Raw genomic sequence first — 22655 nt, 5'->3', positions numbered from 1 at the left:
CGTTCCCCAAAGAGGACCCCCCAAGGTTCCTTGACTCTTGGTTGGGGGGGGAAGCCCCCCGTTGCCTGGTGGTCCCTTGGGAAGTGGAGGCTTGTAAGTGAAACAGCCCCCAGTTCCCGGGACCTTTCCCCCCCATCACTCAAAACCTGGGGCCGGTCACTTCGGAAGGGAACAACATGAAAACCCATTTGGGTCCTTTCCATTCCCTGGTTCTCTGAACCCTCCCCGAAGTCAGATTGCGGCAGCCAGGTTGTGAGGCAGTAAGCCTCAGGCCTCCGGGAACTGGATTCACGGTACACCTTTGTTCGGAGAGGTCATTCGATGTTGTAATTCAGCTGATCCTAAGGCTGGGATCACAGCAAGGTCACCCCCACCAAAACAAAAAGGCAACCAACAGAGTGGGAGAAGATATTTGCAAACAACAGCTCTGCCGAGGGGTTCCTATAATATCCAAAATATATGAAGAACTCATACAACTCAAAGCAAGGCCAAAGGTATCACAGAAGTGGATTTTCTGCCTTACCCCTACAGGGACTCCCCTCCTCTTCCAGCCTCCTCCAGCCTCCTCAGGCTGGGCCAGAGCCCTGGGGCCCGGAGACTGCACCAGTGGCTTCAGCACCATGGGCAGACAGCACATGCCTCCTGCCTGTGGAGCCCCTTCAGTCCCAGGGTGGCTGGGACTGCTGGTCGCTCCACTCAGCCATTCTGGGTGAGAGGGGACCCCAAGGAAGCACATGGCACCCTGCTCTTAGTCTTCCTTTCCTGCCTCATCTCTCTCCCCTCCATCTGCCCCTGCCTCTGGGGGTACAAGGCTCCCTGTCCTGACCTGCTACTCCCACAGACAGCTGCATGAGGGTGGAGAGAGGGGTGTCAGGGGGAGAAGGGACAAGCCCTGGCAGATGGTGGTGGCAGCGATTTCCCCCACAAACTACCCTCTCCCCCCGCCTTTACAATGCACTCTTGGGTCTGAACAAACAGAGGCTTTCCACCCAGAGGTGATGGAGGGGAGGGGAAAGAGAGGAAGGGCCCTGGCAGGGGGGCCTAGCCAGCCCGAACGCTCAGCCACTCAGCCCTCTGCCCAGTGCGCCAGACTGTTTGAGGAGCAAATATCTGCTTTCACTGTCTGATCCTCTCAACCGCCCCCACCAGGTTTGGGGCTAATTGTCCCTCATTAGCTGGGCCCAGGCCCCAGGCTGCCGCCAGCCCCCGCCATCTGCTCACAATTATACATTAACTCAGAGCCCTTGCCAAGCGCCAGCCAGGCTGTGCGCCCCTCTCTGGGACAGCCATGGCCATTCCAGCCTGTCCTTCACCCTGAGGTAGAGCCCTGACTGCGGGCTTCTTCTGCCCTTGGGAGCCTCTAGTATAAAGCCCCGTGGCTGTGGGAAAAGAAGTGCCCTCAGGAGAGGCGGCTGGAGTTCCCCAGCCCTCCTCCTGGGGCCAGAAGACAAGCCAAGCCCATGCGTAAAGCTGGAGAGAGCAGGGCGCAGCCGGCGCGGGGACCCTGCCGGCTTTGGCTGACACCTTCACTCGGACTTTGGATACGGAGTTACCCTAGTTTCCAGGTCTCAGGCTATTTTCTACCCCTTTCCTCTGGTGCCTCTTACCAGGCTGTGTGCCCCAGCTCCCAGCTCTCCCTCTATTCAAGAGAGCTCTCATTTTCACGCTCCGTCCTTCTTCATTTCCAGATGCGCACCACGCCCGTTTCCAAAAACCACTCTCCCAGCAGCACGTGCCTCCCCAGTTTAAAGTCATATTCGTTTCCTTGCTACAAAAACAGGGAGGAGTCTCCAAATGCCCCTGGGTATTTCTAAACTTGGCGCTGAAGTTGCAGACCCCCAGCCCCCATTGCTTTATGCAGACACCCCACTCTCCCAGCCCGGTCCCTGCTCTAACACCAGCAAATCGCTGCGCTTTTCGGCTCAGCTTCTATAACGCTGGCTGCCAGTCCCCTCTGAACGTGCCAGGGAAGGAGTAAAGAGTAAGTCCTTCCATCTGTGGCTTTAAACTGGGAGCTCAGAAAAAGCTCCCCATTCCCCCTCTCTTGCCCCATGAGCCCCTCACCTCTGAGCTCAAACTTGCCCCGTGTTTCCCTTTGCTGGTGGGGTGGTGAGTCTGCACTCCCCTGGACAACCCCCAACAGAGCTGCGAAAGGCAGCGGTCAGAGCCGAGGGCCCAAGGAGACCTGGAGAAGAAACCCATGGTGATGGGGAGGGCAGGGTGGATAGAGCCCAGCCCACAGCCGCCAGGACCGGCTCTGCGCGCGGCGTGCCTCGGAGCGCAGCAGACCAGGGCGGTCAGACGCGGCTCCGTAAGCCCCCTGTGGCGAGGGTCTCCTCGGGTCTGCGTGCGCACCAGCCCTGCCAGTGTGAGGATGGTGATGCGTCCTAGCTGGTGTTTTCAGACCCAACCAGTAAGGGAAGCCTGAAGGTCAATCTTTTCCCTGGGGACTGCCAGCTCTGCGCTTTCCAAGGCTTTCCCGACCCCCAACCCCGCTTTGCATGGGGTGGAGGATCTGAGGAACGGATAGCAGTCCATGTTGAAAACATACTTTATTTTGATAACCTTTATGTTTCCCGGGCAGTCTTAGATGTACAGAGAAATGTCAAAGAGAGTAGGGAGTTCTCATACACCCTCCACCCAGGTTCCCCTATTATTAACATGTGACAGTAGTATTGTACATCTGTTGTGGTTAATAAACCAATATTGATATTGCTATTAACCAAAGTGCACACCTTTTCAGATGTCCTCCGCTTTGCCCTAACGTCCTCTTGTCCTCTTTCTGTCCCAGGATCCCATTCAGGGCGCCAGGTGGCATTTAGTCACCATGTCTTCTTAGGCTCCTCTTGGCTGTGACACTTTCTCAGACTCTCCTTGTTGATAACGTCGACAATTTTGAGGAGTCAGGTATTTTGTAGACAATTGGGATTGTCTCATGATTAGACTGGGCTTATGGGTTTGGGGGAAGAAGACCAAATAAAGGATACAGGTAAGGTGCATGAAGTGTGCACGCTGTCAGCATGACTTATCTCTGTTGGTGTTGAGCCTGATCATCTCTAAAGTGGTGCTTATTGGGTTTCTCCACTGAAGCTACTATCCCCTCCCCCCGCCCCCCCCCCCCTGCTTCCCATACAATAGAGTCCTTAGGCCAGTGATGGCGAACCTATGACACGCGTGTCAGAGGTGACACACGAACTCATTTTTTGGGTTGATTTTTCTTTGTTAAATGGCATTTAAATACATAAAATAAATATCAAAAATATAAGTCTTTGTTTTACTATGGTTGCAAAGATCAAAAAATTTCTATATGTGACACGGCACCAGAGTTAAGTTAGGGTTTTTCAAAATGCTGACACGCCGAGCTCAAAAGGTTCGCCATCACTGCCTTAGGCACAGCTACACTTAAGGAGTGGGAGCCATGTTTCACCCGCTCAAGGGCAGAGTATCTACAGAATCACCTGGGTTTCTTCTGCCCAGGGGATTTCTCCCTTCTCTTTTATTTACGTATTCAATAATTTATTATATCAACATGGATTTATGGATATCTATTTTATCATTTGGATTATAATCCAGTATATTACTTTATTTCTTTTTATGCTCAAATTGACCCAGCTTTGGCGATTGGGAGCTCTTTCAGTTGACTCCTGTGTCCCTTTGGCAGACCCCGGTTATTGTGGGCTTTGGTTTTTTATGTGTGTGAACTTTCTTACTTGTTTCAGGCTTACCCTGTATATTTCCTGCCCGAGTCATAGAATTAGCCATTTCCCATTTTCCAAAAGGAGCCCTGGTACCGTTTGTTGGAGAACGGTACGAGAATCAAAAATCTGGGCAAGACCGGCCGGTGTGCTTAGTGGTTGAGCATCGGCCCATGCACAAAGACGTCACTGGTTTGGTTCCTGGTAAGGGCACATGCCTGGATTGTGGGCCCGATCCTCAGTAGGGGGCATGTAGGAGGCAGCCGATCAACGTTTCTCTCTCTCCCTTCTTCCTCTCTCTCTAAAAAATCAATAAAAACATTTTAAAAATTGGGGCTAGGTGTACTTGCCACTGGGGTGTCAGAGATTCTAGGTTCTCTCAGCTGACAGAGCAAAGAAATATATGTGTTCTAACCCATGTATATAGACAACTCTATAAATAGTTCTATATGTAATCATTTTTATCTATGTTAATCATTTTAACTAGAGTTCATTCTGATGTCTTTAGTTCTAATCCATTACTACATGGATCATTCTAGTTTCCCCCCCTTGCTTATCTGTAAATTCTGTACAATACTTATGAACAATTTATTTTAGCTTTAGTCTTACAGACTCCACTCATTTCCAAAGTTACTTAAATCAGCACCTTTTCTCCCACGCCCTTCACTGAGGTTGTTTCATACATTTGTAATACAGTTAGATTGTTTTGTCACATTCTGCATTTTATCTTAGGATCCCCTGACCTCTACATAATTTTTAAAAATTTGCGTACATTAAGATTCACTCTTAATAATGTTATGTCTCCACAAGTACAGTATTATACATGAGTTTCACCGCTCTAAGAAATCCCCAGTGCTTCACCTATTCAACCTTTCTCCTTCCCCCTATGCCCCAGCACTGATCTTTTTACTACCACTATAGTCTTGCCTTTTCCAGAATGTCATATAATAAAATCATACAGTGTGTAACCGTTTCAGACTGGCTTCCTTCACTTAGTAATAAACAGTTAATGTTCCTCCACATATTGTCATGGCTTGATAGCTCATTTCTTTTTGGTGCTGAATAATATTCCATTGTCCAGATGTTCCACAGTTTATCCATTCACCTACTGAAGGATATCTTGGTGGCTTCCAAGTTTTGGCAGTTATGACTAAAGCTGCTATAAACATCCGTGTACCTGTTTTTGTTTTTTTTGTGTGTGGATATACGTTTTCAACTCCTTTGGGTAAATAACAAAAAGCATGATTGCTGGATCATATAGTTCGAGAATATTTTTTTTAAATATATTTTTGTTGATTTTGCATTCCCTCAATGTATGAGAGTTCTTGTTGCTCCACCCCCTTGCCAGCATTTGGTGTTGTCAGTGTTTTAGATCTTAGAAATTCTAATAGGTGTGTAGTTTTAATTTGCATTTCCCTGATGACATAAGACGTGGAGCATTGTATCATATGCTTATTTGCCATTTGTGTATCTTCTTTGGTGAGGTGTCTATTAAGGGTTTTGATCCATTTTAAAATGAGGTTGTTTGCTTTCTTATTGTTGAGTTTTAAGAGTTCTTTGTATATATGTGACTTGTCTAGTTCTCTTGATGTTGTCTTTTAAAGAGCAGATGTTTTTAACTGTAATGAAGTCCAGCTTATTAACTATTTCTTTCATGAATCATGCCTTAGTTATTGTATCTAAAAAAACATCACCATACCCATAGATTTTATTTTATTTTTTAAAATATATTTTATTGATTTTTTACAGAGAGGAAGGGAGAGGGGTAGAGAGTTAGAAACATCGATGAGAAAGAAACATCGATCAGCTGCCTCCTGCACACCTGCAACTGGGGATGTGCCTGCAACCAAGGTACATGCCCTTGACCGGAATCGAACCTGGGACCCTTCAGTCCGCAGGCCGACGCTCTATCCACTGAGCCAAGCCGGCCAGGGCAGATTTTATTTTTTTAATATATTTTTATTGATTTCACCAAGTTCAGAGATATTCAGAACAGACTGGTGGTTGCCAGAGGTGGTGGTGGGGGGAGTGAAGGGTGGGTGAAATGGGTGAAAGAAAATACATATATACCTGGTATATACATATATATACACACACATATGTATATACATATATATATTATTGATTTCAGAGAGGAAAGAAGAGGGGGAGAGAGATGGAAACATGAATGATGAGAGAGAATCACTGATCTGCTGCATCCCTGACATGTGCCCTGACCGGGAATTGAACCTGACCTCCTGGTTCATAGGTTGACGCTCAACTGCTGAGCCACACTGGCCGGGCAAGACTTAATTTTTTTAGAGCGGTTTTAGGTTCATGAAAGGAAAGTGTAGAGATTTCCCATATAGCCCCTACCTCACACATGCATAACTTCCCTCATTTTCTATATCCTTTGTGCAACTGATGTAGATTTTGTAGATGTTCTTTATCAAAGTGAGGAAGCTCCTCTCTATTCCTAGTTTGCTGAGAGGTGTCTTTTTTATTATTTTTATCATGGCTGGGGATTGAATTTTGTTCAATGCTTTCCCTACATCAATTGATATGATTTTTTTCTTCTTTAGCTTGTTGATGTGGTGGATTACAATGATTGGTTTTTAAATAATGAGCCAATTTTGCTTACCAGGAACAGAATCACTTGGTCATGGTGTATAATTCTTTTAATACAATGTTGGATTGAATTTGCTAATGTTTTATTGAGGATTTTTTTCATCTATGAGACATATTGATTCAGTTTTCCTCTTTTGTAATGTCTTTATCTCTTTTGGTTTTAGGGTAATGCTGGTCTCATAAAAGGAGTTAAGAAGTGTTCCCTCAGATAGCCAGCTTTAAGAGTGAGGGCAAGCTTTACCACGCAGCTGTAACTGAGGCTGAAAGACACATGAAGCTCATCTTCTGTAATAGCATCCAGGGTAGTGAGGCTCAGTAATTAACAGTGGGACCTTTAGAGCCATCAAACCCCAGTTCTTATCCCAGCCTTGCCATGCCATCTGCATGATCTTGGGCCATTCAACTATTAATTTAACAAATCATTATTGAATGCACACTTCCTATGTGCCAGACACTGAGATAACAGCAGTGAATAGAAAAGACAAGCCCAGCCCTCTTTAGAGCTTACTTTTGTTTTTTTTTTTTTTTTTTTAACTTTCTGTGCTGCAATTTTCCCATTGAATAAAATGGGACTATAATAGTACATCCCTCCCAGAAACATCGACCAGCTGCCTCCTGCACATCTCCTACTGGGGATGTGCCCGCAACCCAGGTACATGCCCTTTATTACTACTATCATGTGCCGATAGGTAACATGATTATTTATTGAATGAGTTTAATAGTTCCATTGTAGGATTTTTAAGGCTAACATTTTAAAACTTTCTGTGCTGCAATTTTCCCATTGAATAAAATGGGACTATAATAGTACATCCCTCCCTGATAGGATTGTTGTATTATATAAGTTAATATAGGTAAAGAGCATTCTAAGTAAGTATAATATTATTGTTGTTGTTACTATTATTACTACTATCATGTGCCGATAGGTAACATGATTATTTATTGAATGAGTTTAATAGTTCCATTGTAGGAGATTTCCAGCCCCACCCTTGCTGCCCTAACTCCGCATTCGTGTCTTTCCTGTTTCTCTGCTTCTTCAGTTGACCCTCTTGGTCTCCAGGCTCACTAAGCCTCTTACATGACATTCCTTCTCTGACCTAGAGTTACCTTACTTGAGAGATAGTTGACTGGCTATCTTTGTGCTGCCTTAAAGATATACCAAAATTTTGCAATTTTTAAAGGGGAGGGGTGAGGAGTAATAAATCACTGATGAACCAAGGTCTTTGCTTGTATGCTTTCTAAAGGTTGTGTGGTCTTGGCCTGGCCTAGGTTAGAGCGAGAGGGGGCTGTATTAATTTAACTTAGCCATAACTGAAAACAAGTCTGTAGCAGGTCTTACATAGGAGCGCTCAGTGCTCCAGCTTCGGTAACTTTCCACTGCTCCGCAAGATGCAAAGGCAAGGGATGGAAAACGCCCTCACTAAGGGTAAGGATCTGACTTACCTTTGTCCCAGGAATCCAGAGCGATTTATCTTCACTGCACTCACAAGAGCCCCCAAAGCAGCACCTGCTCAGCCCAGCAGAAGTCACCACACTACCCAGACAGCAAGCTATGTAAAGATAGCTAATTATAATCCTAGGCGGTTTTGCTCAGTAGATAGAGCATCGGCCTGTGTTCTGAAGGGTCCTGGGTTCGATTCCAGTCAAGGGCACATGCCCAGGTTGCTAGCTCGATCCCCAGTAGACGGCATGCAGGAGGCAAATGATCAATGATTCTCTCTCATCATTGATGTTTCTATCTCTCCCTCTCCCTTCCTCTCTGAAATCAATAAAAATATACTTTAAAAAAGATAGGTAATTATATATGAAGTCTCATTACTGTCTCTGGCTTGGCACCAAAAACACAATAATCAGACTTTGAAGGGTCCATTGTTCCAGTTTCATTATCAGCCCAGCTGGCATCCCCTTCATCACCAATCCTCAGCTCACTTCATTCCTCTTTACTGGTCCTGGGGTCCACTTCTTGGTTCTGCATCAAACCGCTCTTCCTGCCCTAGTTGGTTTGGCTCAGTGGATAGAGCATTGGCCTGCTGGGTTCGATTCTGGTCATACCGGTTGCGGGCTTGATCCTCAGTAGGGAGCCTGCAGGAGGCAGTCAATCAATGATTCTCTCTCATCATTGATGTTTCTATCTCTCCCTCTCTCTCTGAAATCAATAAAAATAAGTTAAAAGTATTTAAAAATAAACATACACACCGCTCTTCCTCTCTCAAGACTCCACTGCCTGCCCTGGCAGGTTTGGCTCAGTGGATAGAGCGTCGACCTGCGGACTCAAGGGTCCCGGTTCGATTCCGGTCAGGGACATGTACCTTGGTTGCGGGCGCATCCCCAGTGGGGGGTGTGCAGGAGGCAGCTGGTCGATGTTTCTCTCTCATCGATGTTTCTGGCTCTCTATCCCTCTCCCTTCCTCTCTGTAAAAAATCAATAAAATATATTTTTAAAAAAAGACTCCACTGCCTGAAATCAACGATTTTAGCCTACTCTGGACTGCTCTACATTTCTCTTTTGTTTCTGGAAGGCAGCACAACAGTAAAGTTTAGGGGATTTCTCTACGTATTTACTCTGAGTCTCTTCTCCCACACTCCAGCGCTGACCATTCATTCACTGCAGCCCTGTCTCCACTCACTATACCGGTTTCTCTTCAGTCTCCTGGTACTTTGAATTCTTTTTCTTAGTTTTCTTCACATGTCTTGTAATTTAATGTACAATTTAATTGTTTCAACCCAACGATGTTTGGAAAGAAAGCTGGTTAAAGTTACTTGACCTCAGCCACCTGGAGAGTGACAGAGCCAGGCGGCCCCGCGGAGTCTGCGCGCGGGCTCCCCCTGCAGTCTGCTCAGTGCTCTGCGCGGCCCTAATATTTAAACGTCCTTTCATTGCCTCTCCCCTTGGAGCCTGAGCAGTGTGATTGGCAGGGGAGCCAGCGCCAGGTTAACGGGAGCAAAGGGGATGCAGACTTGGGACAGACAAGGCAGCTGCGAGTGCGCCGAGTGCTCCGAGGCACCAGTTCCCCTTCCAACGGGTAAGGTGGTGAAGAGAAGAGTCCTGTGAACTCAGATGTAGGGTCAACCGCCCGCTGTTAGTGCATTTAAACCGGAACCCTGTCCTGGTCACAAACACAGGATGGGAGTGGACACGTTTGTGCGTGTTTGTTTGGTTTTCATAATGAGAAAGGAGGGGACACCCGAGGAGGGAGAACAGCGTGCGTGGGTCACCTCTTCTATAGAGGCTGGGTCCCAGATGATTTACTTGGATTAGACTGATTGAAGAAAAAGAGTCTTACTCTTCTAAGGCCTTAGGATTTTTTATTTTATTTTATCACTTGTTTTACAATTAAGAACTTCTAAGCCTTGAGACCAGGAGAATATTCCAACATTAGATCCTCCCTCACTCTCCTACCTCACTTTGGAGTAGATTAGCATGTAAATGGCTATGATCCCAAAGTATGGGATTATACTTCTGGATTCTCTTATAGAGGCCCACCTAGGTTCAAAGGGTGGGAACATAGATTCCACCTCTTTTCCTTTTTTTCTTTTTTCAAGTTATAAGAGAAAGTTATTTCAAAAGTTACAGAGGTAGTAGAAGTGAGCCAGCTACAACAAGTTATGGAGGCAGAAGGGCCCTTGGAGCGTAGGAGAGAGGAAGGTAAAGGAAGGGGGGAAGAAAAGGGGGCAGGGAAAGGCGCTGGCGTGCTCCTGAGAGGCAGAGCACCCATAGATTCCACCTCTTAATGGAGGAATTTTGAGGTTTCTTTGTAAAAAGAACACATGTGTTGAGAGATATTTCTGTGGCCATCTTTGCTCCTTGTTGTCCATTTTGTTCCTTGTTGTAGGGACAGAGCTGAAGGCAGAGGGAAACAACTCAAAGGCTCTGTGTTGGGAAAGAGCTTTTCTTTAAAAAAAAGAAAAAAAGAAAAAATGTAAATATCACAAAACTCAATGGCTGTTTGGCCTGTTTCAATTGCAGCATAAAGCAGCATCCTATTCTCTGAAGCACTCTTAAGAGAGCAAACTATGCTAACTGCTCTCCACTGAACAACAGGTTGTGGTGCAATTTTAGACTTATCTTTTCATAAGATCATTTCTTATTGGAATTTATGCCACTCACAAATACACGAAACAAAGACTTGGGGTGAAGAGGAAAAAGAGATATTTTCTGACATTAAAATGTGTCTGTGGTGTTAATATGATGTAGCAGAAATAAGGTGTTCTTCCACTTGAAATAGCTCTTCTTGCCCAGCCAGTGTGGCTCAGTGGTTGAGCATGGACCTCTAAACTAGGAGGTCAGGGTTCTATTCCTGGTCAGGGCACATGCCCTGGTTGGAGGCTCGATCCCCAGTAGGAGGCAGCCAATCATAATTCTCTCTCATCATTGATGTTTCTATCTCTCCCTCTCCCTTACTCTCTGAAATCAATAAAAACATTAAAAAAAAAAAAGAAATAGCTTTTCTTTGGATGAATTAAGCTGGAGGAGATCCAGAAAAAAAAGTATGGATCATCCTGAAGTCCACTGTGAGAGAACCAGGTGCCCCTTCAAACTGCCACCTAAACCCTCCTCTTAACTTAACTCCACCCCTGCCCTTTTACTCCCAGCAAATGACCTGTCTGTCTGGGCTCTGGTCATTTAACGCTGGTGCCTCCATCCGCACACAGTGCAGTTCCCCACTCCTCACCTTGCCTGTACATTCCCCATCATCACCACTCACCCACATCCTGACTTCTTGCTTTGTTTCCTTTATTGCTCTGGCCCCTCAGCTCTGATATTGACACTGGCTGTCCTGGCTGGACCATGCCAACACAGCCTTAGTTTGACCTTAACTCCCAGCTATTCCAGGGCCCTGTCTACCTCGGAAAGTGCCTTATCTTTAATTGTGGGGTTACTGCTTCCTTAGAGACTCACCCTGTCTTCTGTCTCCTGAGTCCTCCTATGAAGTATAAAAGATTGAGAAGGTCCAATGTGACCATTTCAATGTCTTTCTTCTCTTCCTCAAAATGTTTCTGCATCATTACATGATCCTCCTTCCTTAGCTCTTGATTTTAAAGGAAGGCTGTTCTCTTAGAATTTCTATTAATGGATGGGAGAGCGGCCACCAACCTAGGTTTTTGGATGATTACTTGAGAAGAGTCACATCCCGGGCTGTTATGTGAGAGAGAAATACTCTGTATTATTTAAGACACTAAATAATTGTTATTTCTGCAGCTGACCTACCCTATCTAATACAAGGGGCAAGCTAATGTTAAATATGTGTGGTTTCCAGGACTCAAGAAGAGGTGAAGACACAGACAGTTGTTGGTAGAAATTAAATAAAATTCATTTTTCAATGAACTACCCTATGTCTGGATCTATCTAATGATAATGATTCCCACTATAATTCCCAACTTCTACCCTAGACACCAACAATATTCTCAGTTTCAATTTCCAGAAAACTCAAATGATATGTGATGGGTATAGGGGAAGAAAGAGAAGGTAAATAAGTCATCTCACTCATTCAAACAGACTGAATACTTACAATTTAATTCCAAATATACTCTTTCAGTGCTTAGTCTGTACAAGGCAATAGCAGGCATATAGGGAGCACAAAAATTAATGAGACTCATAGGAGCTTGTTACCAAAAACCTCACAGACAGTTCAACTGTTATAGAAATAACTATGATACAGGGACAGGGTATTGCATACCATTGGACAGGTATAAGCCAAGGGGCCTGGGGACACAGGGGTATCATTTCTGATCACAGTATATCAGAAGATTGTACGGGAAAAGCTGTATCTGCACTGAATTCAAGATCATTCTAAGTAGGGGGAATTGGAAGAGCAAAAACTCAGGGACAGGGAGCTCTGAGTGTATTTAGGTGAATTTTCTCATGTGGCTAGAGCTGCTGGGACCACAATGAGTAGCACAGGGCAATATAAGTCCAGATTCAGTCCTCCAGTGGACAGGGGTCCTTTCCACAGGTAGGAGGAGGTGGAGACATGGAGGACGCCTGTGTTAACTCCATTCCATGGAGGCAGGGCCTTTAGGAGAAGAGATTGTAATGGGGGCCCTAGACCAGAGGCAGCAGAGATAAAACATAGGCTCACTGCTTTGGGTTGTTTTTTTTTTAAGTCTGGAGAGAATGAGGGCACAGGATTCTTCACTGAGAGAAGGAATGAGACTTTGAAATAGGCCAGAGTTCTAGGAAGGGCAGAATGAGACCAGAAGCAAAGAAGAGGCCCAGTGCTCAGGACTTCTAAGAAGGTTTTTGTTTTTCTGATAAGAATGGGCAGAAATTTCTTGTACTGGTCTTTTGCCTCTTCTTCTTCCTTCTTCTTCTTAAGATGTCTAGAACTGAAGCAACTATTTTGCAACTACAAGGCGAAAACCAAGAAAATTGCAGAGATGTCTGCCCTGCGGTGGTTGAGCCTTTAAACAAATACCTCCGATCTCTTGGTCTGTAAAAGAAAAATATGCTTATCCCACGGTTAATCTAGATTGCTATCACTTGCTGATACATTCCTAGTTGAGTTTGCTAGCCACTGACTTCAGGATTCTGGGGATAGAGAAAAAGGAAGCCTCAGGTTCCTACCTAGCTTGATCATCTGTTTGCAAAGAGGAGATAGAGATTCAGAACAACATGCTACCTTGTAATAAAGGTGGTACCTCTGGCTGGAGATTTCCTTATGGCTTTTTTTTAGAGACTTGAGTATGACAGGCAGGGTCCAGGGTGACAAAACTTGACAGTGGTTAAAGCCAATAGCTGTAGCAGGAGCAAATCAATATAGAATTATCTAAGGCTACTAAGAAGCCAGAGCCATTGATTAATGGCATTTAGGAGAATGAAATGAAGGTTGGTCTTGCTATTACATGACAACAGCATAGGGTACAAAGCTGATCCATTAACTAAAAGTTTTTTAACCACTACTCAAGTCATATTGTTGTATAAATAAATCCTTTACATTGCTAAATATAGCAAATTTGGAAGAGCTCATTACTTTTCTTAAGGTTAATATGAATTTTGTTCTGCTGTGAAGAACAAAATTGAGAAATAATGTCTAAGTCACAGGCACAGGATAAATTGGTTTGTTTTTTTTTAAACAGAATTTGAGTTCCACTTCTAATGTTATACAATTTTTTGTTGTTTCTTAAGATTTAAAAAAATAATGCCTTATGCTAGCTATCGTGCCTTTTAATCAAGTTTGGACTACATAAAGCATATAGAAATAACTTAATTTAAGCCCTGACTGGTTTGGCTCAGTGGATAGAGCGTTCGCCTGTGGACTCAAGGGTCCCAGGTTTGATTCCGGCCAAGGGCACCAAAAATAAATAAACAGAAATAACTTAATTTAAAAATCTACATAGAAGATTATGGTATCAGATATGATAGCAAGATTCAAGTTTAATCACCTAGACCAGTGCTGTGTAATACATTAGTCACTAGCCTCTTGTGGTTATTTCAACTTAATTTAAATTCATTAAATTGAACTATTAATTTAAACATTCAGTTCCCCGGTTGTACTAAACCACGTGTCTGGTGGCTACTGTGTTTGACAAAGCATATATAGAACATTTCCATCACTGAGGAAAGTGCTTTTGGACAGGGCTGATCAAGACAGCTTTGTGAGCCTTCTCTTCTATAAACATTCAGTGAAACTCTGTGTCCGTCAGCTTGGGCTGCCATAGCAAGAGACCGCAGATTAGGTGGTCTAGAAAACAGAAACTTACGGAGGCTACAAGTCCAAGATCGAGGTGCCAGGGTTGGTTTTCAGTGAGGTCTCTAAAGGCTTGCAGACACCACCTCTTTGCTGTTTTCTCACATAGCCTTTCCTCTGTGCACCTGCAAAGGGCGGGGGAGGGGGGGTGAAGTGTAGAGAGGTAGATAGATATTTGGTCCCTCCTCCTCTTCTTATAAGAACACCAATCCTATCAGATTATGGCCCCACATTTATGATCTCATTTAACCTTAATTCCCTCCATAACAGCCCTGTCTCCAAATATAGGGGTGTGGTTTTCAACATATGAATTTTTGGGAATACAAGAAAGGAGGAGAGGGAAGGAAAGTATGTCAGAGCCAGATGTAGAGGGCCTCATGTTCTATGCTAAGGAACTGAAACTTTATCCTAACACAGAAGGGAAGCCACTGCAATATTAAGGAGGGAGTCTATGTGATTGAGATTTGCATTTCAGAAAGAACGCCAGGTTAACAGTATGGAGGATGGGTTGAAGTCAGAGGTAGGCCTGTGAGAATGGAGACAGAAGTCACTCTAGTGTTGTTTTCTCCTGTTTCCCCAAAGGAAACTTACTGGAGAATTGAGAATTCTTTCTTTTTTTTTTTTAAATTAAATCTTTATTGTTCAGATTATTACATTGGTTCCTCTTTTTTCCCACCATAACTCCCCTCCACCCAGTTCCCACCCTACCCTGAGAATTCTTTCTTTGCCAAGCCTCTGGATTCTACTAATGCAGGTCTAGGATGGGGTGGGAGGGGTACATTTGGCCACCTTAGAAGCAGGTTAGTCAAATAGTTAAGAGTAGACTATGGTCAGAAAGTTCTGGGTTCAAATCTTTACTCCACCCCTTATTAGCTGTTGACCTACAGTTGGTTGCTTACCTTTTGTTAGCATTAACGTCCTCTTCTGTAGAGGACGTTACATCTACTATGAGGATCATAGGCTCTTTTCTCCCTGTAAAGAATTGTTCTAAGGATTAAGTTATTAGTGCAAGTAAAAGCATTTGGCTCAGTCTGTTTAGTGTATATGTTTTGTGCTCAATATACTTTGACCATTATTACTGCCAGAGGTTTCCTACACTTACTCTCAAAGGAGTACAGGAAATAGGGTGTTTGTTTAAATGAATCTTGTCCATTTCTCAGTTGTGTGTGTTTGTGTTCTCCATCACACGGGACTGTCACCTTTAAAGATTTTAAAGTATCTCTCTCTCTCTTAAGCAGCTTCATTTATTTGAGTAAATAGCTTGTAAATAAATCATTGGTAAATATTACCAAATTAAATACATTTTGAAAAGCTTGCCAGTATACATAAAATTCACATAGTTCCTTTAAAAAAAAATATGTTCATGCCCTGGCCGGTTTGGCTCACTGGATAGAGCGTCGCCTGGGGACTGAAGAGTCCCGGGTTTGATTCCGGTCAAGGGCATGTACCTTGGTTGCAGGCACATCCCCAGTAGGGGGTGTGCAGGAGGCAGTTGATCGATGCTTCTCTCTCATCAATGTTTCTAACTCTCTATCCCTCTCCCTTCCTCTCTGTAAAAAGTCAATAAAATATATTTTAAAAAAATAAATAAAAATATATTCAGAGCACCCTTAATTTAAAATGTCTGACCCCTGTCCTGGGACAGGGCCATCTAAAGACATCTTATAGTAAGTAGATGGGGTTTCCATTGAGAGAAGCCAAAAATGCCATCCCCACCATGCTTCCAAACTAGCAAATGTTCCTGTATCAGCTTTTTTGAGAGAAGGTGAGGCTTACCTGCTCAACACTCAGTTCACCCCCTCTGGTCTGATGCTGCCCAGGCACAGAGGTGAACAGAATCTACTTCCAAGGATGATCATAGTCTCTTTCCTCCTGTAAAGGCACAGTGATCATGAACTTCAGTCACTGGAACCGGTATCGAATCCTTAATCTACCACTTACTAGCTCTGGGACTTTCAACAAACATTCTACACGAGTCTCTAACTCCTTATAAGTAAAGTGAATATAATATTTTTCTCTCATGCATTTATTCACAAATATTTACTGAGCAGCTATCTGTGGCAGGCATTGTGCTGAGAATTCAACTGTCAATAAATCAGACAATCTGATAACATTTTAGTGGGCAGAGACAATTATATTACAGTCTGATAAGTGCTGTGATAGACCAAAAATAGGAGGAAAGATAACTTATCCTGTCCTGAGGGAAGGCAATCCCCTCAATGCCTTCTCAGGGAGGCATTCTGATTTCTCAGTGAGGAGTTGAAAGAAGGGGAAGTAGTAGTCACATGAAGTGAGTGGAGATGGGGAGGCAGCAAAAATTATACTCAGAGACTGATTTTTTGTCTTTACCAGCAATTTATTTAGCACATGTTTACTCTGGGAATTGTAATAATTTTATAATCTAATAGCATATATTTTTTTTTCAATAAGCCAAATAATGAAATAACCTACTGTTTTTCTATGCAAGGGGAGGTGAAGGAATAAAGTAAAAATTTAAGAGGTGTATTCTTTTATACAACGAGAGAGAGAGCATCCAACTCAGAGCTGATTTTCGGCTGCCAGAGCGAAAGTGAAAATCCCCTGTTGCTAGAGCACATGGCTAGGAAACAAAGCACCAGCGTTGGTAGGCAGGCCGACCTTTTTCTTTCAAGGGGCCTCTGAGTGGTTTATCACCACGCATTGCTGACATCCTGGCATGACTTACTGTACTTCATTCTTACATCAAAACAACTTTACTTCGAAAAACAACTTTTTTTTGTCATTATCATAAACAACTTCATATTTGAAATAATATGAAACTGCCCTAGCTGGATTGGCTCAGTGGGTAGAGCACTGACCTGTGGACTGAAGGGTCCTGGGTTCGATTCCAGTCCAAGGGCACATGCCTGGGTTGCAGGCTTGATCCCCAGTGGGGGACATGCAGGAGGCAGCCGATCAATGATTTTCTCTCAGCATTGATGTTTCTCTCTCTCCTTCTCCCTTCCTCTCTGAAATGAAAAAAAGAAAAAAAATAATATGAAATTATAACTGGACAATCAATGGGTTGGTGCTGCCCATCACTACTTGAGCCAATTAAGCAGAGACATGGTTGAATCATATATGAGTATTTATTCCAATAGTGCCGGCAGTACCGGAGAGCAGCAGGTCATCCACAAAAATCTGCTCTGCCCCTCACCATAAGCCAGCCGTTTATATTGGGTAGAAGGACAAAGATTACATGAGAAAATAGGCAAAAAGTATGCCAAATGGGCAGTTTACTGGTCTGGAGGTTTGCAAAGGCCTGTGGGTATGCAAAATGATCGGGGATCAAAGGGCTAGCAATTCTGGTTTCTGCAACTAGGCAGCTCCAAATGGGGAGCATGGGCTGCATTTCCAGGTGAGCTCCCAGGTCCCATGTGCTTTCTTTAATCAGAACAAAACCATCACGGTTAACAGACACGGTTAATATTTCTTACAATTATAGCTGGTTCCCAATAATTTACTTCTGCCCCTATCAAAACCAATACACAACGTCTTGAAAGACCACATTCACTTGGCCTGTGCAGACTATGAGAGGTAGAGCTGTGAGAAAAGAGCTGGTTGAGAAATCACAGGAGAGATTTGGGGAATAGAGAGGCACGTTCAGATCTGCAGTTTAGAAATACCACTTTGGTTGAAGTAGGAATGGATGGGGTGTAGGTAAGGAGCACTGGTGGTAGGGAGCTCTCTTATAGGCCTACTGCAACAATCCAGGTGAAAATATGTCAGGTTTAAGCAACAGGAGATATTTAATAATCATAACAAATTTAACACATAGATCCAGGCATTGTTCTGTGTTTAGCATATACTGATTCATTTAATCCTTAATACCACCCTTGGAGGTAGGTCCTATTATTATCTTTATTTTACAGATGAGAAATCCATAGGATAGAGGTACTACATGACCTGCTCATGGTTATGCAGTGATTGTATGTGAAGCCAGGCAGTCTGGTTGCAGGGCCTGTGTACTTGACTGTGCTGCTGTATATCTCACAGATTTCAGAGGTTTACTAAGAAATGAGCAATGAGGGGTAAGGGGAGAGTTACTGATGATCTCCAAATTTCTGGCTTGCAACTGGATAGCTTTGGGTGTCATTATTTGGGCTCAGACACATACTAGAGAAGAACAGATTGGGGAGGAAAGATATTAAGTTCCTTGTGAGACACGTTCAACTTGAATTTCCAAGGTGACAGCCACAGGCAGATCTCTAGAGTGTCACTGGATATACATGTTTAGAACTCAAGAGAGAAATTTTTAAAAAAAAAATATATTTTATTGATTTTTTACAGAGAGGAAGGGAGAGAGATAGAGAGTTAGAAACATCGATGAGAGAGAAACATCGATCAGCTGCCTCCTGCACACCTCTCACTGGGGATGTGCCCACAACCAAGGTACATGCCCTTGACCGGAATCAAACCTGGGACCTTTTAGTTCGCAGGCCGACGCTCTATCCACTGAGCCAAACCGGTTACAGCACAAGAGAGAGATTTGAACAGGCTCTATATATTTGTGAATCCTTAGCATACAGCCATGGGAATGGATGTCTTGAAAGAACGTTTCAAATTAGAAGAGAAGATGCTTTGAGAAGAGCCCAGAGGAACATCAATATTAAGGGGAAGGCAACAGAAGAGTCATTCACAATGGAGATGAGGAGCTGCTAGAGATATGGGAGGAATACATGGAGTGTGGGAAGGAAAAAGACTCTTCAAAGAGCAAATAGTGTTAAATGCTATGGAAAGCTCAGCAAAGTGAAGTGTGAAAAATGTCCATTGAATGGAGTCCCAAGGTGGTCATTAGTGACGTTGGAGAGAACAGGTTCAGTAAATTGATAAGAATAGAGTGCAGTGGGCGGAGGATTGAATGCAAGATTAAGGATGTGGGAGCAAAAAAACAAAGAATTTCACCAAGAGGGTTTGTGAAGGGAGGAGAGCTATCTGAAGAAGAATGCAGAGTAAAGATTTATATTTACTATGCAAGAAATTTGAGGTTTAAATGCTAATGAGAAGAATCTAGTATAAACTGAGAGGCTATAAAAACAGAAGAGGAAATTATCTCTTAAGAGAGTTCTGAGTAGCCCAGGCTGTGTGGCTCAGTGGTTGAGCTTCAAACTATGAACCAGAAAATTATGGTGCGATTCCTGGTCAGGGCACACACCTGGGTTGCGAGCTTGATCCCCAGTGTGGGAGTGCAGGAGGCAGCGGGTCTATGATTCTCTCTCATCATTGATATTTCTCTCTCTCTCCCTCTCCCTTCCTCTCTGGCGGGGTGGGGGTGGGGGCGAAGAGTCCTTGAGTAGATGGAGGGAGTGGATCCAGAACACACAGTTTAGGTAAACAGTATAAGTTTTTTCTTTGTAACAAGGGAGAGAAAGAGAGGAATGAGAAGAAAGATAAGCTTTTAGATTTGGTGGTGGGAAATGGAAGGAATTCTTTTATTATCTCTCTGAAGTTGGAGGCCTTAATCACTGAGAGTGTGGGAGATGGTGGAGTTGGAATTAAGAGGAAAATAGGTTTTAAACAGGACCAGTGATTTTTTAGGGCAGTGAAAATACTCTGTATGATACCGTAATGATGGATACATGTCAGTATACTTGTGTACAAACCCAGAAAATGTGCAACACCAAAAGTGGACCCTAATGTAAACTGTGGACTTTGGGTGATTATGATGTGTCAGTGTAAGTTCAAATGTACCACTCTGGTGGGGGATGTTGATAATGGGAAATGCTATGCAAGTGTATGGGCAGGAAGTATAGGGGAAATCTCTGTATCTTCCTCTCAATATTGCTGTGAACCTAAAACTGCTCTTAAAAAAAAAAAAAAAAGACTTAGTGAAACAAACTAACAACCCAGACCCAATGGAGTTGGAGATCTTGACTGGGTTAACAGAAGAAATTCTCAGTAAAGGGAACAGATACAAAGAGGATAGAGAGGTTCAGGGACTTTAAATTCTACTTAAAGTTAAAGAACAGTGTGTGATGTAGGCATCCTCTAAAATGATCACCGATGATCCTGTTCCTGGTATTCATCCCTTGTGTCATCCCCCTCCTTGAGTGTGGTCTGGAGTCTTCTAATGAATAGAATATAGCGAAGTGATGGAATGTTACTTCTGAGGTTAGATTATAAAAGCCTCTGTCTTGCTTGTCCTCTCTTGCTCTCTCACTTGTTTGCTCTGATGGGAACAAGCTACCATACTGTGAGCTGTGCTATGGAGATGCTGACCCCAACATTTGAGCCCAGGCTGTGTGAAGTGTGGGGGAATTAGCAACCTCTTCTCAAAAGAACTACAGGATTAAGTGGTGTCCTTGGTGCAGAACCAGGTTTTACAGATTAACATTAAATGTCATAATTCCTAAGGTCCTTGGCTCCACATAGTGGGCACTCGACGAATATTAGTTGTCTCTAAACGATAATTTAAATATTTGTATGCCCTGCCCCCCCTCCCACCCCTCCCGCAATCTTTTTATTCCAGCGGTTCTCAACCTGTGGGTCGCGACCCCTTTGGGGGTCGAACGACCCTTTCACAGGGGTCGCCTAAGACCATCGGAAAACACATAGATAATTACAATTGTTTTGTGATTAATCACTATGCTTTAATTATGTTCAATTTGTAACAATGAAAATACATCCTGCATATCAGATCTTTACATGACGATTCATAACAGTAGCAAAATTACAGTTATGAAGTAGCGACGAAAATAATTTCATGGTTGGGGGTCACCACAACATGAGGAACTGTATTAAAGGGTCGCGGCATTAGGAAGGTTGAGAACCACTGCTTTATTCAAAAGAGACTAGGGCTGGGGAGGGGACGGGAATGGGTGGTGGGAGGCTGGCGGGGCTCCGCACACCGGGCAGGGCACTGCCCGCCCCTGGCTCAGGCAGCTCGCAGCGAGGCTCTTCCTGCCTTCCCTGGCGCAGCTGGCAAGAGCGCGAAGGGCGAGGGTCGCTCTTCTAAGCGTAAAGACACGTCACCCCCGACAAGATTCTTTCCATCCGCAAACATGAACCGGGCGCTTTACAAGTGCCAGACACCGGGGACCCAAGTGCGAGCGACACACACCCCGGACTACAGGAAGGAAGCGCGGCCGCGTCCCGCGGCAGGGCCAAGGTGGGGAGAAGGTTTCACGATGCTCAGACTTTCCCAAGTCCTCCCCATACTTTTAGTTGAGCTAAAATGTCGGAAGTCGGTGTGCAGCCAGTGCTGAGAGCCCTCCAGGACTTGGCCTCTGGTTCCCGGTTCCCGGTCCGCACGCCTCCATCCCGAGGTGCCCTCCAGGAACGCCGGCGTCCACGTGGGCTCCCCGGCCCGCAGGGCGGGGCGCAATGGGCGGGGCCAGGCCGGTGGGCGAAGCCGGCCCTACCCCCGGGGCTCCCAAGGACCCCCGCGCCCCGCGGCCAGTTGCTGACGTGTCCTTTCCGTCTCACTACACCTCCCGACACTACCTTCTAGGCTGCCCCGGAAGTCCCGCCCCAGATTTAGGCCGTCACCGCAAATCAGCTCTTTCAGCGCTTCCTGGAGTTCGCCTCCACTTTTGGGACAAAGGGGCGGGGCTTCGCGAGCTGGGTGCCTATTGGCTTGAGGTCGGGCAGGCTCTGGGTGCTCATTGGCCGGAGGGCGGGGGCGCTCTGGCACGCTTGCGCGGCGAGTAGAACGTGTGGCGGCGGCGGAGATCGCGTCTCCTTTTTCGATCCCAGTCCCGCTGCTGCTGTTGCTGCTGCTGCTGCTGCTGCTCCTGCGAGCGTCCGGCGCGTCGGTCGCGTTTCTCGTCTGCAACTCGCCGCCAGCTCGCTCCTCGCTCAGCGGCCTCTCACCAGCACCGACATCCACATTGACACCTCCGAGCCGGCTCTCTCGCTGTCTTTCCATCTCTACACATGGCTTCCTCCGCACAGAGCGGCGGCTCCTCCGGGGGACCCCTGGTCCCCACCGTGCAGCGGGGCATTGTCAAGATGGTGAGAACCGGGCCCCAGATGCCCACAACACTGTCTGTCTCCGGGCGGGAGTCTGGCGCTGGCTCCTCTTCCCCTCCCGCCAGGCAGCAGAGTCTCCCAGGTCCCCTTTTCTCTGCCCCCCGTCTTCACTTTTCATCCATTCTCAGAATCCCCTCTCTAAGAAGGACCCCGACACGGACTCCCCTTTCTCTGTGCCTCCTGGACACCCTGGCATCAGGGGTCACAGTGATTTCCGTGGTCGCGGCACTCAGATCTCCTGGCTGTTTACCTGGGACAGACCGAATATTGATTGATTAACGGAGATAATTGGTTGCTATCTGTCTTACCCCCCCCCCCCCCCGCCCCTTCTGTCCATTTTGACATTTGCTGAGCAGGTGGGAGTTTTTTGAGAACCTGAAATCCGCTCTTCCCTGGAAATCTAGGAGGGCTTGGGCATCTTGAAGCTTTTCTGTTTCCTCTGAAGTTCAGGTAATCCAAGTTTTCTTGGTCTGTGGGCCTCACTTTCCTTCTTTTCCTCTCCACCTCTTGGGGCAAGTCTGTAAGTCCTGGGATCTCCCGAAATTCCGGCTCCCCCTTCTTTTTGACCCTTAAGAAGCTAGGGCGGGAGGATTCCTAGCGATCATTGTTCTCCCCGCCCCTTACAGGGACTTGGCTAAAGTCACATGTGGTTTGGGTTGGAGCCAGGACTGGAGCCCAAG

At 45.1% G+C, this 22655-nt stretch overlaps 1 protein-coding gene and 1 long non-coding RNA gene across 2 annotated transcripts in view; one reads left to right on the top strand and one right to left on the bottom strand.

Moving 5' to 3' along the window:
- Positions 1-9667: 9667 nt before the first annotated feature.
- On the bottom strand, positions 9668-14958 carry LOC111826380. The gene is made up of 5 exons (XR_002829723.1): positions 14886-14958; positions 14000-14111; positions 12864-13034; positions 11199-11435; positions 9668-10190 (listed from the first exon to the last, which is right to left on the bottom strand). It is a non-coding gene; the product is annotated as an uncharacterized LOC111826380 (long non-coding RNA).
- A 6696-nt stretch (positions 14959-21654) lies between these two features.
- Positions 21655-22655, top strand: part of SND1 (staphylococcal nuclease and tudor domain containing 1) — a 439366-nt gene continuing 438365 nt past the window's right edge. The window contains exon 1 of the mRNA XM_006090488.3: positions 21655-21957. Coding sequence (XP_006090550.1) covers positions 21880-21957 — 78 coding nt within the window. The 5' untranslated portion in view covers positions 21655-21879. The remainder of the gene's footprint in view (positions 21958-22655) is intronic.

This window comes from Myotis lucifugus, unplaced genomic scaffold (assembly GCF_000147115.1).
Source record: "Myotis lucifugus unplaced genomic scaffold, Myoluc2.0 scaffold_73, whole genome shotgun sequence".
Taxonomy (NCBI): domain Eukaryota; kingdom Metazoa; phylum Chordata; class Mammalia; order Chiroptera; family Vespertilionidae; genus Myotis; species Myotis lucifugus.
Note: the sequence above shows the minus strand (reverse complement) of the source record. Positions and strands in the feature narration are given on the sequence as shown.